A 19,556-nucleotide genomic window follows, 5' to 3' on the forward strand; every position below is an offset into this window, starting at 1 on the left:
CGTGTACGGCATCGTCGCTAATAATCGTTTGTCCCTTTCCGACGTATTGGTATGATGTTTGTCCCTTTCCGACGTATTGGTATGATGGAAAGGGACAAACGATTATTAGCGGCATCGTAACTTAGTACACGTTTATGAATAAGGGGGCGTACCTACCGACCAGCAGTTTCATGTTTGTTACATTTGTCATGTATTTACGGAGAAATCCTCAAAATGGCGATTTCAAGTATCTTCCATGAATTCAAGTGCGTGCACTCGTGCAGAATGCAGTCCGTGAATAGTTTTACTGGCAACGTTCCAACTTGTAACGTACTTGTATGCACTACAAATATATTAAGACGCAGAACGACGTAGTTAGAGGGCTAGAAGTTGGTTGGATTCTGCGTCGGTCAGCCAACGCGTGCTCCCGATAATCTACTCGGTATGCGGTGAAACATGTCGAGTAATTTTCAACTTAAAATACAGTTTTAATATATGCCCGGGTATATAGTCCTTAAACTACGTCCAAAAGAGGTATGGGCTTTGTGAATGTCATCTCGCTTTGTGTGGTAGGGCACAGCCAGTGGATGTCATTCCAGATCTAGAATGGTGGTGGATGTGATTCCACAATCATCAAGACTCAAAATATACATTTGTGGCTTTCGAGACATGATCGCCATGTCACAAATCGACACGGAATCGCGTCCCTTGCTTGCTCAGATCCGATATATAGACGAGACAGTCGCAAGCCGCCGCTCGCGTCGCGCTTACTAAACTACGCGAGTATTGTTCGACAAATGCGCGAGAATTATCCGAAATGTGAACGTAAATAATACGCGCTCTTTAGAATAGAGTTGTTGTTTGCAATTAGTGCGATTGTGGATTCAGTGCGAATGTCTTACGTTTAATTATGGATGCGGTTTGTGAAGTATTTTAAGATTTGATTTACATACTTATAAATAGCGGGTATTAATTAATCAATTTAGTTATTAAAAATGTATTTATACATTTTCAATGGGAGTCAATTGACTGCGAAATATACTCAATCATACGGATATAAAGGGGATAATAAATTATTTAGGTTTATTTTTGACAGAAAGATTTAATTGTAAAATAAATTTAAAATAAAAATATTCGCCATCAGTAGAATACAGCAAAAACAACACGCAATAGTTTTATCAGAGTATTCAAATTTCATCTAAAACACATAATAAAGATGCCTAGAATAAAATTGTCCTGTTTGTACCTGTCCATATTAGATCTTTGTTTTTAGAAATGTATTGAAAAAAGAAAAAAATATATACTTACAGTGTTTTGTGATCTCAGTAAATAACCCTGAAAAAAATACACTTGTGTTACCTGTAGTATGTACATCGTTGTGAATTGAACATATTAAATAAACTCAGATAAATTTTTTTTTATAATTATTTTAATTTTTTATTTTTTGTTTATTATTTTTTTTAGTTTTTTTTTCTTATTTTATGGATGACTGTCATTGGCCTTCTTTTATGTAAGCATTTATATGTTTAGTTATATTTACGGCTGTTATCCTGAAGACCAATAAAAAAAAACTCTGTTTGTCATCAACTTTTATCCTACGTTAGTAAACTTTAAATATCAACTGGATACGCATTTACGAATTGGATGTGGTTTTGCAAACGAGAACCATATCTATGAAGAAAAATCGAACCTTAGTGAATTAAGAAAAATATTGAACAGAGATTTAGTGAGTTGGTTCCCGTTTGCAGAACTACTTCCCTATTCTGCTCATTTCTCAAGACGAAGGAGGCGACGAACGCCCCAAAACCGCCTTTCCATACAAACGTAGTGCCCATTTTCTTTGGATATTAACATTATTGAATAGTACATTACGATGCAAGTGCGAAAAATAGGAAATTCAAAACGAGTGGCGATAAATTAAAACATGACCAAAGGGAGCGAGTTGCGAATTACCTATTCGCACATGTATCGTACAACGTTTTACAGTACATATGGCCCTTTAAATGTTCGACACAGTAACGTTATATGCTAATTTACGCACTAGTGCGGAAAAGTAGCACCATATGTACTGTAAAATATTTATACACATTTGATGTGTTTTAATCATAGCTATGCCCGAGAATTTGCTTTTTTCCTTTTATTTTCAATATTATAAGAGTTAGAAGCATGTAAAAAATTGTATGAAACTGGTTTTCCCTCCTCACTTTTATAATAATTAAAAAAAACTATAAAAACAAACAGTCGAAATAAATAAATAAATAATAATAAATAAAATTCTGTAATAATATTTTCCATAATGTCAATATCCAGAGAGGAAAATGAGGACTACGTTTGTATGGAGAATCGATCGTCCTCTTTCCTCTTAATGCCATCAGAAATATTGGAGCGGCCAAGCTGCTCAAAAATATCTGAACGTGTACTTTAACGTATTGATATTAGAGACTTACAAAATATTTTATTTTTATCATGGGTCTGTTTTGATTGACTCTAACTACAATCATTAATTCGAATTTATTACAAGTCATGGAAATCATTTACAGTTATAACATTAAATACGTAAAATCCTTATATACAAACTAAAATGTAACACAAAAACAAAATGCATAAAAATCCTTATAAAGTAATCGTTATCTAACGCTACTCGTAATATAGCCCGAGGAATTGTTCCTAAGAATCCCAAAACACTGGCCGCATTCCCTCTTTGCAGGGCTAAGTTGAGTCTCTGGGCAAAAATCACCCCCGCCCTGAGGTCGCCAGACACCAATAAGTTTTTGTGAAATTTCTTTCACTAGTTTTTTGGTGTCTGATGACCAAGGCCCAAATGTCTCAACCGCCAGTGCCCCAAATACGTATTTGTTTTTCAAAAACACGTGTTTGCGGCATTTGGCGGTATAGAGGCTTTATTCAGATATCTGTGACCACTTTGGGCGCTCTTATATAACTGATGGCGACTTTACTATAGCCATAACAACATCTAACAAAGTGAAAGTGACTTTCAAAATCTGACTAAAAGTGAAAATGTGTAAGTGAATTTTCATAAGACTACGAAATCCTAGTGACTTAAAAAAATCTGCCTGCAAAAGTGAAAAGGTGTAAGTCAATTTTCATAAGACTATGAAATCCTTAAATAACCAGGTGAAAGTGACTTAAAAAAATCTGATCGTACAAGTGAAAAGGTGTTAGTGAATTTTCATTAGACTACCTGCGAAATCCTTAAGTGCCCAGGTGAAAGTGACTTAAAAGAATCTGACTGTAAAAGTGAAAATGTGTAAGTGAATTCCCAAAATGGCGTTATGACGTCGTGGAGCGCGGAGCTAGACGAGGCGGCGCAGCTGGCGACCAAAGCCGGCTGCTGGCATACTCTGTTATTTTATTTACTCTGTGCATTGGCGTCTATACCTACGTCCTTCTTGATATTTTCACAGGTAAGTTAAAGTAAATAATATTGCTCTGTGTAAGGAACGCAGCTAGCGACCAAAACCGACTGCTGGCAAACGGCACGCGTGTCATCCCTCGCAACGTCCAGCCAGCATCTCCAGGGCGTTCGTCTTATTTCGGGCCCAGGCGGAGGCGGCATAGCCAGACATTTTGTTTGCCAGTTTGCCAGTTGTCGCAACGTGTCGCCTTTACACTCTTGCAGTTTATCTGGCTATGGGGGCTGGTCTGCTTTTGCGTTAAGGCCCATTTACTTTCCTGCACATTCCATACAATAAAATTGAGGCAAAACAATTTCTCAGTCTAAACCTTACGCGATATTCTTGCATATAGAAAGCAATTTGATTTATATTCTTGAATAGATGTAAACAGAGGCCCAGCAGTCGGTTGAATGCAAGAATTGCCGCTCCACCTATCATTCAAAAGATGGATTCCGCCGTGCGTATCCAGTATACATAATCAAAACTGCATGTGCATTATTAGTATTATTACATGATGAATATTATAAGAATTGTCAGAGTCAAAAGTAAGCTAGGACTGCCGGGAATCAACGCATTAACATTTTTTTATGTACACTATGACCTATCTTACTTACCTACAGTATTATCTCCTTATTCTGAGTCAGGCCGTTACTTTAAAAAGCAGTTATGAAAGACAAGGTATAAATCTGAATATGAATGGCGCCCATAATAGAATGCTATGCAGAGTCGTGACACACTGTATGTCAGTAGGGATCGAAACATACATTCCAAGATCTCAATAGCACAATCGCTTTAGTAATTTTGAATTAGGCTCTGTCAGCTGTAGACCTCGCGAACCTATTCTCTCTCTGGCTCTGCCATTTTGAAAAGAATCCAAAAAATTAATCGACAAAAAATGGAATCGCTTGAGAAATTCGACCTGTAGAAGAGAACAACATACGAAAAGATTTGACCAACCTGAAACGAAGAGCTTTGCTTCACTCGGTCAATTAATTGAAGCGTTTTGAGTTCCCTTTTAAGTATACGAAGTAAGGGATCCCCGGTAATGGGGTCAACAAATTGGCTACGAAACGGATAAGACACGGCGCGGAAAACAGGATTAGTAAATAGGCAACTATATTGTTTTTCCTAGTATGTAATCCTATTATATAATCTGAATTGTACAGTGCTTTGGTCTCGACTGTAATGCTGTATATTATTATGTTTCAAAATAAAATAAAAATATTTTTAACATATCAGATCGTAAAATCTCTCTGTATTCTTCAAACACTGATGTGAAAATTTCATTTTATCGATAACAGTGGCAAAATATAACAGGCAACAAACATCATTATCTTTTTCTAATTATTATTTTTTGATTTATTAGAAACAAACAATTTGATCAAAACTTATGTACAAGAAATATATCTATAGTTTCATATGTAGAAATAAAATATAAATAGGTCCGTGGCTATTACAAAAAATAAAACAATTAAAATCTGTATTTTATAATAACAAATACTATACTTGAAATCATGTAGAGAATACGTTTGTTTCCTCATGTTGGTTAGTAGAATAAAATAATAATAAATAATAGCTTTTTCCTAATAAAAAAAAAAGAAAGAATTGATTTTGAGTAATTAATATTATAAATATATTATTATACTTTTTGGTAGTAATCACTTTATTTACAGAAGTTGAGGTACAAAGGCGAACTTATCCCTATATTCATTTAGATTTGATTTGAAATTTTAACAGTTAGTACTTTCCTCGCGTTGGTGGTAGCAAAGTTTGTTTTACCCCCGTGTCTCGAAACCTTAGTAACGTCAAGGTTCCATTTTTCCATAATTTTTTGAATCTTTCGCTAGCTCAGTTATCGATATTAGCACGGGGTGAAACAACAACTTTGCTGCCCAATAAAACAAATAAATATTTTTAAGATTTTCTTGGTTAAAAATTGGAAATTGCTTCTCCGAAGAATTTTAGGGTTTTGTATTTAGTCTTGATCTTGATACCTGACCCGACAAAGGTCGATAAATCCTGACATACCTACGAAAGTATTGACCATAAGGATTACATACTCATTTCCCGGCTTTCGCTTATACTACTCAAAAAGTACTGGTGTGCGCCTTTACCTGATCTTGAGAGCCTAGCCAAAAAAGCTGATCAAATTCCTAACTGGACCAAAAATCAATTATCAAGATGAAGTTAGAACAAATTCTTGTGACCAAGAAGGACTCAACACTACACTTTAAAGGATTTGCCTTAACAATTCCAGGTCTTCACCAACGCTACCCCGGAGCACTGGTGCGCGCCATCTCCTGAGATCGAGAGCCTGGCTCTGCCTGACCAGTTGATCAAATCCCTGACAGTGCCTGAACACAATGGCGTGTCTGAGAGCTGTCGTGCGTATACTGTGGACCCTCAGACGCTGTTTGTAGTCCTCAATGATTATGTAGACGAAAGGTAAAAAGTAGACAAAACTAATACACATTTTTTAGGGTTCCATATCTCATCATCATCATAAATTTAAAAGCTGTGCTCTTGTCAGTGAAGCAATCTCCATGTATTTCTTTCCTTAGCCTTTTCATTGACAGCCTGATATTACATTAGTGTTATAGTTAAAATTCCAAAGAAATTATTTCTAGCGTAACGAGTTCCTGGTACCTACTTTTGTAATCTTACTTATCTTACTTTGAACACGCTATCAGTTGGGTATGAATAAAACATAGAATTAGTGCCATGCAACTGTGCCAGTTTTTACTCGAAATCCATCTGATGTACTATCTAGATCTACAATCGTCTATATATATATATAGTATAGAGCATGGTGGCTGGAAAAAGACGTTCTGGTCGTAGAAAGACATCGTGACTAACATAACGTCAGGGAATGGACCGGAATCAGAAATGCCGTAATCTACTCTTGTAACCGTAATCTACTCTGAAATCTCCTGTAAGACTAATGCAGTTTTCATTGTCAATAGAACAGAAATCATCCGGGAAGGCGGTGTGATGCGGAAGGTGACAACGAGACGGCTGGTACCTGCTGAAGGAGAAACGGAACGAAAAGAACAGGTATGTGGAATCACTATACGTGTTGCTATGATCATGAAGCGCTGGTGGCCTAGCGGTAAGAGCGTGCGACTTGCAATCCGGGTTCAAATCCCGGCTCGTACCAATGAGTTTTTCGGAACTTATGTACGAAATATCATTTGACATTTACCAGTCGCTTTTCGGTGAAGGAAAACATCGTGAGGAAACCGGATTAATCGCAACAATATGATAAGTCGTTTTCGTAAAAACTAGTGCCTACGTTAATATTGGTATTAGTGGTCAAGCGGACCCCAGGCTCCCATGAGCCGTGACAAAATGACAGGACAACGCGAAGAAGAGGAGAACTTAGTAGTCAATACGAATTTGACTGAAAATAGGAGTGAATTCTGTCATGTAAGTTGTGTCATGGTCGTATTATAATAATAAGTATAATGTGATAATAACTAAAGAAGGTGAGATATTAAACTAAAAATTAGCTTCCGCATCTTGAGTATTTTAACTGCCTAAACGACATTGGTGGACACAATTTTAACGAATTGTTGATAATTTTTCAATGGCGTGGCGTTGCGGTTAACTAAAATAATTCGTCTTGTACCTACTAAAAAACTAAAATTACCTAATAAAAATGCAGCGCACATCTTATTTTATGGTAATTTTGAATCATCTATGTAAACAAGATGCAAGTTACAGTCAAGGGTCCACTTATTGTAAATTTGCATATAAAATGACCCGATTAATATTCAGAATAATCACTATTAGATATTCTCCATACAGAGTAGTGGTATGTTTGTGTTATAATTTTGTATAATATGATACTCATGGCTAATCTCCATCACTGATTGCTTAAGGTCCTGTTTCACAATTTTCAAGTATTGGATAGCAAATTAACCAATAAATTAACTGCCAGATAAAACTACCTTAAGTTGTAAAGGTATTATCTACCAGTTAAGCTATATGAAGTATGTGAAAAGCCAACAATGACTTTATTCGTCAGATAAGTGGCAGGTTGCTTATTCAGGACTTTGCTGGGACATTGTGAAAAGCCCCTAAATCATTTAACACAATATCTAAATAAGTAAGTAAATAAACACAACGTTCTACTGATAATGACTTTACGCGAAATGTTAGGTACAGTCCCAATATGTAGTCGGTCGCTCTTCAACGATATGACCGCCTGTTGTCTGCCTCTATAGGGTAAAGGCACCTATTACCGTGGTAGTTAAGGAACTTTTCAAAAGAGATCCAAAAATTAAGGGTATCAATGCTGTCTAACAGCCAGGAATATTTTTTTTTCATCAGAGCATTTAATGAACTTTCCGTTTCACACGTTTTTGGATTCATTTTAGATTATTATATGTATTAAAATATTTTTTGAAGCCAAAATGACCAAATCTTCTATTACCGTGGCAAGGGACAGGCTGTGATTCTATTATCGCGAATTGAGCTTTCATTACCGAGGGTACAATTGGCATGATTTTTCTACACTCGTTAATAGAAATCAAACTCAAAATTCGAAACCTAATACCGAGGGTTAAAACAATAATAACGACGTTTTGTGTCATTAACTTTAATAATGACACAAAAATAAAAAATAAAACTATAGGAGTATGTTTAAAAATAAGAGATATATTCGAAGAGATTATAATTACACTTTGGCACAATCAAATACTATTAAATAGTTAACTTACCAAGTACCCACGAGTACCTGTATAACAGGTTATAAGTTGAATGTTTTACATGTAAAACAACAAAAATTACTATTAGTAAAGTTTTACTAAGGACGTATATGACAAATAGGCCTGCCTGTTATTAAATAAAGTAATTTTAAAATGCTATAAATATTGATAAGAATTTGTCTTACTGACATAATTAGCCTGGTTGAGGCCTCGAATGCCTGGCTAGCTGGACCGAGTCAAAATGTTCCGTCTCGACCGAAGATACAAAGGGCCTGGGATAACATAGCTTCAGCCTCCACTCTAAACTCACTTTTAGACACCGCGACAGGCAGGGACCGAGCGAGGCTCCTGGCATCATCTAGGCCAGAGTCTGGTCACTGGCTCCACGCGTATCCTTCGCCTAACACCGGCACCTTTATCGACCCAGAGACACTTCACATAGCCGCCGGTCTCCGGCTTGGAGTTGCACTCTGTGCCGACCATGACTGCGCGTCTTGTGGATCACATGTAGATCGCCTCGGACACCATGGGCTCGCCTGCTCTTCGGGTGCCGGCCGCTTGTCTCGCCATGCCGCCCTTAACGACATCCTAAGAAGGGCACTCGTCAGTGCCGGCATTCCCGCCGCTCTGGAGCCCCAAATAGTTCGGAACGACGGTAAACGCCCTGACGGGATGTCGTTAATTCCCTGGAAGATGGGCCGCGCGTTGGTATGGGACGCCACTTGTGCTGACACGCTAGCGGCTTCCTACCTTCCATCGACCAGCAGGCATGCTGGTGCGGCGGCGGACACTCGGGAGCGTTAGAAGGTAGCCAAATATAGCTGTCTCGGCGCTCAATACGAATTCGTTGCGTTTGGCGTCGAGACACTTGGTTCGTGGGGCAGAGGGGCACAGATACTCCACAAGGCGCTGGGCAAGCGGCTGAGGGAGGCAACGGGCGACCCCCGCGCGGGCAGCTTTCTCGCGCAGAGAATTGCAATCGCAATCCAGCGCGGGAACGCTGCCTGCGTGATGGGCACCCTACCAAGGGCGCAAAATTTTGATAGGTATTTTTAATTTTTAGCTTTAGTTATTTTAATTGTAGTTAGATTTAGTTTATTATTCATGTTGTGAAATTTTTGTATTTTAATAAGTATTGTTAACTCAATAAATTTATTACTACTACATTAGCTGCACAAAAAAAACAAGTAAGTAACATTTACTCATAAGGCACAGCGTAAATTATAGTCGAAATTTTATAAGCTGGACATTTACCACCTGAGTGAAAGTTTACCACAGTGAAATGGTAAACGTCCACCTTATAAAATTTCGACTATATATAAAAACATGAAAATTTTTAATTCTAATATTTTTGATAAGGTAATTAAGTTAAATAAAGTCTCTCACATATTATGTGTTATAATTTACCCGTTTATAATTAACAAATCACAGTACTTTTCTTATTGCTGATTCTTATAGCTAAGAAAATCATGTCTGAGATTTTGGACTACTGTATAAATAAAATTATATAAAAAAAATCTAATCGGAAATGTCCAGCAGTTGGGTACCCTTCCTTGTCAGAGTAATAACTGAATCAGAAAACAGAAGAATTTAAATCTGATAATGATAACTGAAGTCTAAATTTTATCAACGAAATCTGTACTTGTGGTACCCTAAATGCGATATTTCAATACAATACCAAATAGTCACTCGGTAATAGATAACTCTTTAAGAGCCTATTACCGACCCATTCGATATTTCTCTGGGTCGGTAATAGATTTCTATACATTCTATTACCGAGGGTAATCTGATCATACCATCGGTAATAGGCTTAATTTGGAGTTTAATTAAACCTAATTCCGACCCATAAAAATAATAAAACACAGATGGTTTTTCAAATCAAATCAAACACGTATATTACAAGCTTCTTGTAAAGACAAAATCACATAACTGGCAAGTAAATTTTAGGTTTTAATTCAAAATAAAAAAAGTTGACAGATTAAGGGTTCCCATAGAAACAAGGAAATCGGTGCTGAAGTTTTTGTTAAAAATTAAGGGTTAGTTAAATACTTTCCATACCACGGAAATAGCTCTTTAATAGCGTGAATAGATCAAGATTGGAATAAATAAAAGAAATTATAAAATTGATAATTTGTACCAAAACTAAAGAGTAAATAACAAAACTACCACTTTTTCTATTACCGTGGCATACCACGGAATTACTTACCACAGAAGTAATTGGCGCCTATCACCGCTGTATTTTATTTTCAATTTTAAACGTATTTCCGGGTCAAAAACTAAGTTAAAAGTAATTCAAAATCGTGTAGAAAACAATACACAACCTCTTAAAAGGCATTGCACTAGTTTATTTGCCATAACTATTACGTAAAACACTAAGTAAGATTGGAGTGCACTTACCTGTGGTGTCACGCGTCTGTATGGAACAACCGGTTCTTGCGCCGCCGTCGCACAAACTGACGAATCGCGAGTTTTTTGTTACACTCACACAAATGCACACTAATGGGCACGATAGACCAATGAATGAGCTTGTTTTGTGTATGCTTTATTTCTAAGGGGATAGATCTGTTTGCTTGCAAAATGCGTATTTGTAAACACCGCGGTGTTAGACGTCGATTTTGATACCCGCGTTAATAGCCGCCGTTACCCTATTTAACCTTTTCAACGCGAAAGACCACTAAAACGGTCATCGTCTGTCGTGCCCGCGACGCCAATGACCATTAAAAAGGCTATGGCGGACGTTGTCAAAGCGACTTTCCTACTGTCAGTTAAGCCTCATATTCGCTCTTCACCAGTTAACTTTTTGGCGTCCATGGCATTTCTTGACACGTGTGGAAAAGCGTTGAAAAGGTTAATCAATTGTTTTTCTTTAAGCTGTATATTTGACTAAGGTGTGCCCCTTGTTATATCTATATATCTATCTTCAATCTTTAATTCTTAGCAATTTATTGGTATCACGGTGCCTAATAAATTTAGTTGTATACAGCGAATGACATTGTATGTATATTGTTGTATATCAATGCTATGTAGATAGATCGTTAGATGAATTTGCTCCTATAGGTTCTGTATATTATTTTTCGACGACTGTATTATATACCAATTTTACAGATAGCGAAAGTGACAGACGCTATTCTGAAGCTGAGAAAGGAGCCAGCACCGTGCACCAACGGGTGGAAGTTCAGCACCAGCCAGTATGAAAGGACCCTAGTCACTGAAGTACGTATATTTGTGTCATGAAAGATCTTTCCAAAGAATGCTATACTTAGAGTTAACCATATCAGTTTCGTCCTCCTCCTGGTCCTCATCTTAGATCTTACCCATTTCCACCCTGGAGCCCGAGGTACCCGGTTGCAAATTAATCCCACTGTCGCAAGCTCTAGCTTTTACTGATCGAGGGGACATGAGGCTTTATTAGACCAGGATCTCTAGAACTGTGTGGTAAACATAATTATTGTTATATTAAAAGCATAATTAAAAATCTAGTTATTTAATCTTGTTGTTTATAAGATGACAATGAAAGATATTCAAATTTTCATTTGACGTTCGCATATAAAGGTTTTTACACAAAGGTATAAAATAAGGCTTGTTGTATACAATACTACATTACTCCTCCCCCCGCAAAAAAGGTTTGTTTGTCTATAGTCCGAAAAAGCCAAATCGTGATGGTGGTTTCGTCTTCCGACCCGACCGGCGCGGTGACGGTTGGTCTGGTTGAGCACGGGATGGTGCAGACGGCTCGGCTGATCCTCCGTCTGAATGATCTCTGCTGGTGGAGGCCACAGGTGCCGGTGGGGGCATGGGACCGTCTGGGTGATCCCTGTTGGTGGCCGCTGTTGTCGCCGGCTGTTCGCTATGGTCGCCGCTCTGTTCATAGGCGTTAATGTTGCGTCTATAGTATGTGAAATTTTTGATCTTAACCGTTTTCTTAGGAACTTGTTCAGGTTCCGGTTGCCTAATTCCAGGCACTGGTTCAAATGTTTGTTGACTTGTGTCGATGGTCGTCTTCGGTACATGTTCATACCTCAGGCGAAGCTGGTCTGCATGTTTGCGTTTATGTACTCCGTTCGTGAGCTCTACTTCGTAAGAGTATGGTCCGTTGCGTTTAACTATTGTTCCAGGGTCAGACCCCTTATCGATAGGTTTATTAATCCAAACCTTATCGCCAGGTTCGTAAACTGGAGGCAAAACTACCTTGTTGGTAGGTCTCAGCATCTGTTTGAGGCGTGCTTTTTCCATGTTTTCTTTTACATCAGGCTTCCACAGGTCGAATGTAGTGCGTATTGGCCTTCCGAACATCATTTCGTAGGGCGATCGATTTGTTGAACGTCGTGGGGTATTGCGGTATCCCCGAAGGAAGCTGTTAAGGCGTTCGTGGAGGTCAAAGCTTCTATCACTGGCTAGCATTCGCTCCTTAAACGTGCGCACTGCGCGCTCCGCCAATCCGTTAGTTTTTGGGTGATATGGTGTTGTTTTAATGTGTGTAATGCCTGAAACTCGGCAAAAATGGTTAAAATCTTCTGAAGTGAATTGTGGCCCGTTATCACTTACAATATATCTTGGGGTTCCAAATGTAGCAAATATGTTAGTTAATCTCTGTACTGTTACCCTGGTTGTAGTAGTTTTCATCGGCACCACCTCTAGCCACTTCGTATAGGCGTCTATAACTATTAACCACATATGACCTAAGAATGGCCCCGCGTAGTCTACATGTAACCTGTGCCAGGGCTCCACTGGTATTCCCCACGGAAATACCGGCGCTTCGTTCGTGTTGCTTCTCGACTGCTGGCATAGACTGCACCTTTTTGAGAAAGTTGATATGTCGTTGTCAATGTTTGGCCAATATACGTGAAGACGTGCCAGTGACTGCATAGTTGTAATGCCGTTATGGCCGTCGTGTAGCATTTCCAGGATCTGTGGTCGGAGTGCTTCTGGTATGACGAGTCGTCCGTTCCAAAGTAAGATTCCGTCTTCATATGACATCTGGTCCTTTTTTTCATAAAACGTGTGTAGCTCGTTGGAAAGGTTTTTCTTATCTGGCCAATGCGTTATAATATAATTTTTGATAACGTTGAGCGTCTTGTCTTTGAGCGTCTGTTTTTGTAGCTCGTGTTTAGTTACGGGAATATTCTCGAGCCTTAGATGTAGTAAATGGGCAAATTGCGGTAGCCCGGTTCTTTCCTCTAGTGTTGTGTCGTTGCATGTGATTGGTAGTCTTGATAGTGCGTCGGCCGGGGTGTTTTCTCGTGCTGCTTGGTAAAAGATAGAATATTCATAGCTGTTTAATATCATGGCCCATCTAAGGAGCCGGTTGCTAGCAATTTTGGGTGTTTCTCGATCTTGACTGAAGATCCTTTCTAGGGGTTTATGATCAGTTAACAGGACGAACTTCCTACCATAGAGATATTGGTGGAACTTAGTGACGGCATATACAATCCCCAATGCTTCTCTGTCGATAGTTGAGTATCGTTGTTCGACGTCGGAGAGTGTTCGCGAGGCATACGCCACGGGTCTCATTGCCTCATTGATTTTATGAAACAAAACCGCCCCAACTCCCTTCTCTGATGCATCACTGCTGAGATATATCGGTTTGTTTTCGTCATAGTGTACGAGTGTGTCTGATGACGTCAGGATGTTTTTGAGTTCGTTCGTTATTCTTGTGTCCTCTTCGGTCCAGTTCCACCTTTGGTTCTTTTTCAGATGTCTGTACAATGGGGCGCATCTCATGTGAAGGCTATCTATGAAACGGCCATAATATGTTAATGAGCCTAACAAGGCTCGGAGTTCCGTTGTGTTGTTCGGAATAGGCATGTTCTTAATTGCATTGATTCTTTCTTCTGTCGGATGTAAGCCGCTGGCGTCTATTTTATGTCCTAGAAAGGTGACACTTTCCTGTAACCAAGCGCACTTATTTACTTGGCTCTTCACTCCGGCGTCTTGTAGTCTCTTTAATACTGTTTTTACGCGTGTTAGATGTTCTTCTAAGTTATGGGCTGTTATAAGGATGTCGTCAAGATAACAAACAACACCCTCAATGCCACTGAGGATCTGGTGCATTGTTCTTTGAAAAACGGCCGGCGCAAACGAAATTCCAAATGGTAAGCGTTTGTAGCGAAAGTAGCCCATATGTGTTGAAATCGTTAGGTATTTCCGCGATTCTGGATGGATCATCAGTTGTAGGTATGCATCTTTCAGGTCAATCTTTGTAAACAGTTGCCCTCCAGATAATTTTGATGTAATCTCTTCAAATCTGGGAAGTGGATAATCATCGATTTGAACATGTTGGTTTATAGTAACTTTGAAGTCGGCGCAAATGCGAATGCTTCCGTTTGCCTTAATCGCAATGACAATCGGGGAGGCCCATTCAATTGGAGTCGACATGGTATCAACTGGTTCTAAAACTTCTTCTTGGACTAGACGTTGAAGTTCGCTGTTTACTTGTTCACGTAAGGCGAGTGGTACCGGACGAGGTCGGAATGTTTTCGGCTTCACGTTGTTAGGTATGTGAATCTTGGCACTATGCCCTTTTATAGTTCCAAGTTTACCGTCAAAGAGTGACTTGAACTCTTGAAGGATGATTTGTACTGCATTGTGATGTTTTGTGTCGTGCTGGGTTAAGGTTACTGCTGCAGGTGTTTTTATGTTGCACAACCTGGCTCCAGGGGGCATAGGTAGTTCAAAACTTAGGCACCAATCCAGCCCAAAAAGTGGAATGTCGTTATGTTGCGTAACGTAAGCGGTCAATACCTTCTGAGTGTTAAAAGCGTTAACTGTTATCTCGCATGTTCCTAATGTTTCAATTTGTACTTCGGTGTAAGCAATAAGGTTCTTGCATTTTTTTAGTGGTGGACGTCCAATGGTATTCCATAGGTTTTTTCCAATTACGGAATGCACTGCTCCTAGATCATATAGCATTTCGACCCTTTTTGCGTTCAATAAAGTTGGTATCATAATTTTTGTAGCCGGGTTGTGTCTCTTCACGGCAAAAGTGTGTATGCTCTGTTCATCAAAATCTTCATCGTCGCTGTCTGTTTGCCTTGTTATTTGTCTCGTGGTATTGTTCTGTTTTAACTTGAGTCTGCCACTGGTTATGCAGACGCTTGAAAAGTGGTTTTCTTTGCCGCAGGCATTACATCGTTTTCCTTTTGCCGGGCAGTCATTCATATTCGTGTGAAAATCTCGTCCGCAAAACATACATGTTTTTACCTTAGGTGTTTGTCGTTGGGTAGGCCGATGGGTTTTGGGTCTTATTTTGTTAACGGTTTGTTGTTCCGTACTCATCTGAGGGTTGTTAGTTAAACGTTGGCTCTGTAGTTCTGCTTGTTCAAGTTTGTTTGCTGTGGCTATAACATCAGAGAGTTTAGCACTGTTTGTTGGGTGTTCTTTGATAAGTTCTTGCTGCCATGTGCTGTTATTGATGCCGATTACCAGTTGGTCCCTTATGCGTTCTTCCAGGGTGTTCCCGAATTCGCAGTATCCCGCTAATGATCTTAGCTCGAGGATGAATTGTGTGATTGTTTCTTCTGTTTTTCTGTGTCTAGTTGCAAAAGTAACTCTTTCTGAGAGAACGTACGTTTTTTTTCCATAATATTCGTTAAGCACCGTTTTTAAGTCATCGTACGACTTTGTAGTAACGACGGCTGGTCGATAGTAATCTACGAGTACCTTGAAGGCTGCAGGTCCGATCCGAGAAAGAAGCAGTTGCTTTCGCTTATCCTCAGAAGCTTGTTTGTCGAGGCCGTGAATTTGTAATTCAATTTCGAAGCGCTGGATATAATAATCCCAGTCTTTGGTTTTGTTATCGAACGAATCGAATTGGAAACGATCAACGCGTTCGGCCATAGCTCCGTCGTCGTCGTCGCCAAAATGTTATATTAAAAGCATAATTAAAAATCTAGTTATTTAATCTTGTTGTTTATAAGATGACAATGAAAGATATTCAAATTTTCATTTGACGTTCGCATATAAAGGTTTTTACACAAAGGTATAAAATAAGGCTTGTTGTATACAATACTACAATTATTATCTGTGCAATTACCCTACGAGCTAGAATCACTTATGCCCGATTTGTGAAAAAGATGTCGTTTTGTCTGCGGCGAATGTATAAGAATTTTAAAAGAAATTCAACGTGCTGGTGGCGGTGACGGCGCCTTTTTTCAGCCTGGCAATATAGGGTTACTTGAAGCCTAAGAACACCACTACAAATTTTAGAAGTTAAACTGCGTTGTAAACTTCTAATGCGTAGTTCATACGACACAGTTCTAGAGATCCTGGTCTATGTTAAGATTAGTCCGGTTTCCTTACAATTTTTTCCTTCACCGAGTAATAACTATTATTATTATGAGCCCATATTGTCCCACTGTTGGGCAAGGAGGTCTCTTATTCTTCCACGTATTCCGATCTTCGGAAGTCTCCCACCAGTCTCTATCAAAGGCGTCAAGTTCGTCCTGCCATCTCCGACGTGGTCTACCGACTCATATGGCGTACAGCAGACGTGTGCTGGAGTAATAAGTGGTACTTAAATATCAAATTATGTTTTATAAAACTCTGCGACCTGAAATGAAAGTCGTACGCCTTCCCAGTAAGTTGCTAATGCTTTTTGCCTAACCTATTTACTCTATATCTTGTCTGGAAGAGATCGCTTACAGCGATAAGACCGCCTGTTGCTACCTTTCTTTACATTGAAAATCTGTTTTTTAAATTTGTTTTATTTGTGGTGCAATAAAGAATATTTACTTACTTACTTATATCAACTTGTTCAGCATCAACCAATTCAATTTTCTGTGCTCTTCTAGATTTTATTTAGAGAAATTGTTACATGCGCTTTTAGCAAGCTGATTCTTAACTAATATGTATCTCAAACCTCACGCCAAACGTCCTAAGCTACATACAGATTAAATGTTTTCACAATGTTTTCCTTCAACAAACAACTGGCACAAGTAAATAAATATTAAGTGATATCTATGTACAATTGACGCAAATCGATAACAGTAGATACAATTTCGTAGTGGATATCCATTACCGATTGCAATTTACCCATGAACTATGCATGGCAGACTTGTTATCTATCGATTGATCCGCCGCAGGGCAAAGGCGAAATTGTGAAATACTTGGCTCTTTGTTTTGTTGTGATACTTTATATTAATAACTGTTATCGCTTTGAACATTAACGAGACAAGAAGTTGATATGTTCTGTAGGTAATTAACCACAGCTAATTGCGCATTAGTCTAGGTACTTACCTACTAACTCAGGTTTAAACTCCCTATCTCCGGTTTGAGTAAATCGAATACAGTATTAGAACTCATTTGGACAAAAGATATGCACAAAAGTTTATGAAGGAGTAAAATAGGAAAGGATGGCTCACGCTAAAACGGTCTGGGATTGGGCCGAGGCGTGGGACAATTCAGTTATCCCGTATTATAAACCCGTCATAGAAAACTAAGTGTCAGAAGCCTCGGCCCAGACCCGGACCGTTCTAAAGTGATTCATCCTTTGATATGTCTGCAGGATAGACGTGAAAGTCAAGAATCATCCCCATTTCTTAGACCGATACAGTCAGCTGCAGGGATACACTCCCTGCATAGAAATTGTTTACAGGGGGGTCAACAATCTCTGCAGCTGACTGTACATGGCACACCAATAATAAGCAGTCATCTCACTCGTTTCCCCCTAGAACATTATACAGAATGTGGAATTTACTATTACCTGGTGTATTTTTGTGTTATATGCATTATAATTATAACATGGGGATCTAAAGGGAAAATCCAGGACTTTCAAGGGTTGGCAACGCATAAGTGGCTTATTTGATGTTGTTTTGATGACTGCCCATCATGTGTATGACTCCGGTCATAAATCGTGGCATTTGTCTGGTCACTTAACATAAGGAGTGTTGTCGTGCGCGACTCCATATGTAAAGGGCGACTTCAAGTATGAAGTCGCACGCGACAGTGCGAGTCAGTCAGATTGTACTTTACCACTCACCCACCATCTTCATGCAGTGTTTTGTTTTCAGTTCGCGCTGGTGTGCGATAACGACTGGCTACCTCGCACCAGCAACACGCTTTTCTGGGTCGGCTCCATCTTCGGCAACCTGTTCTTCGGGTGGATGTCCGACAGGTTCGTTTTCGACAAAGCGTTCGTTGAAGGGTGGGTTAAAATTAGCATCGAACTTTAAACAAAAGACAAAGAACACACTTTGCCCCAAAAACCGTTGCAGGGTGAGTTATACAGTAGGCCCGCGCCTAGGGCGGCAAGACATAAGGGGCGGCAGCAAGGCGGCAGTCTTATGATGGGTGCTGAGAAATGGGCGGTTAGTTAGCTACTACTGGGCATGGGGCCTAGGGTGGACAAGACTGCAAATCCGCCACTGCACACGAGCTCTAAGGAATTTCAGAGAAGGCCTGCTTACCTGAGACGAGCCCTCCTCCGCATACTTACAGGCCAATTTGAACGTACACTGACATCAGAATGATACCTGAATGATGTCATTTATCTATCGTGCGTCTCACTCGCGTCACATCCATCCATCTATCGTCACGTCCGCACGGACAGGTACAAGCAAAATGCACGATAGGTAACTGAAAGACACCAGTAACCAGATATCGTGAAAGTTATAAAATCTTTTTTGACAGATATGGCCGCCGACCAACAATCCTGCTGATGATCTTCTTGGAAGTCCCCCTAGCCATATCGACCTCTTTCATCACATCGTATTGGGGCTACACGGCTCTGCGAGTGGCCGGTGGGCTGTTCTTCCCCGCGCTCTACCAGCAGCCCTTCATTCTGGCGCTCGAGCTGATGCCTCCTAAGAAACGGACGTCTGCAGGTACCTTCTGAATGCTAAGGAATATAATTGACGACCTGTCTGGCCAAATAGGTAGTGACCCTGCTTATGTAGACGATGGCCCCGGATTGAAATCCTGATAAGAACATTTATTCGTGTGATGAGCACGGATAATTTTTCCCGACTCATGGTTCTTTTCTAACTGCCAAGCCAAATATTGTGACTAAGGAGTAAAGTTTGTGAAGTTAGGGCTTGTAGAATTAGAAGCTTGGCTGTACAAGAGATCTGATAACTTTATGACAGTGATAGCCATATGGTCTCGTCTTGGCTACATTTTACATGAAAATATTTTTAATGGGATTTCACTTCTTTTTGTAAGTCGCTTATGACAATCTTCCATCCCCTAATTGAAAGGGTTGGGGGGATTTACTATTAATAATCCTGAAATACGTATCTGGGGGCATCTTTTATACAATCTGCTTTTTTACTGATTCTCCATAAAAACTTCAACCCCCTTTTCCCCTAACGCTTTTATTCCCCTTTTCACCATCACGGGGTGATTTTGGGGTTAAAAACTATTCTTTATCCTTCCCCATAGCAAAAACTATTTACATACCAAATTTCAACTAAAGCGGTTCAACGGTTATTAATGCGGGTAATAATAGAGACGAGGA

The 19,556-nt window shown here is 39.4% G+C and overlaps 1 protein-coding gene across 6 annotated transcripts in view; it reads left to right on the forward strand.

The window, feature by feature from the left end:
* The first annotated feature begins 707 nt into the window (after positions 1–707).
* The window catches only part of LOC133530130 (organic cation transporter 1-like), a 47,147-nt gene continuing 28,298 nt past the window's right edge, over positions 708–19,556 (forward strand). Inside the window, exons 1-7 of one of the 6 annotated variants that reach the window (XM_061867975.1) lie at positions 708–907; positions 2,888–3,404; positions 5,653–5,840; positions 6,359–6,449; positions 11,210–11,317; positions 18,112–18,215; positions 18,731–18,924. In XM_061867975.1, the coding sequence (XP_061723959.1) occupies positions 3,273–3,404; positions 5,653–5,840; positions 6,359–6,449; positions 11,210–11,317; positions 18,112–18,215; positions 18,731–18,924 (817 nt within the window). In that variant the 5' untranslated portion in view covers positions 708–907; positions 2,888–3,272. Of the gene's footprint in view, positions 908–2,874; positions 3,405–5,652; positions 5,841–6,358; positions 6,450–11,209; positions 11,318–18,111; positions 18,216–18,730; positions 18,925–19,556 lie in introns of those variants that run through there. The other 5 variants (XM_061867974.1, XM_061867976.1, XM_061867973.1 and 2 more) reach the window with 5 other exon arrangements.

The sequence above is a fragment of the Cydia pomonella genome, chromosome 22 (genome assembly GCF_033807575.1).
Source record: "Cydia pomonella isolate Wapato2018A chromosome 22, ilCydPomo1, whole genome shotgun sequence".
Lineage (NCBI taxonomy): Eukaryota > Metazoa > Arthropoda > Insecta > Lepidoptera > Tortricidae > Cydia > Cydia pomonella.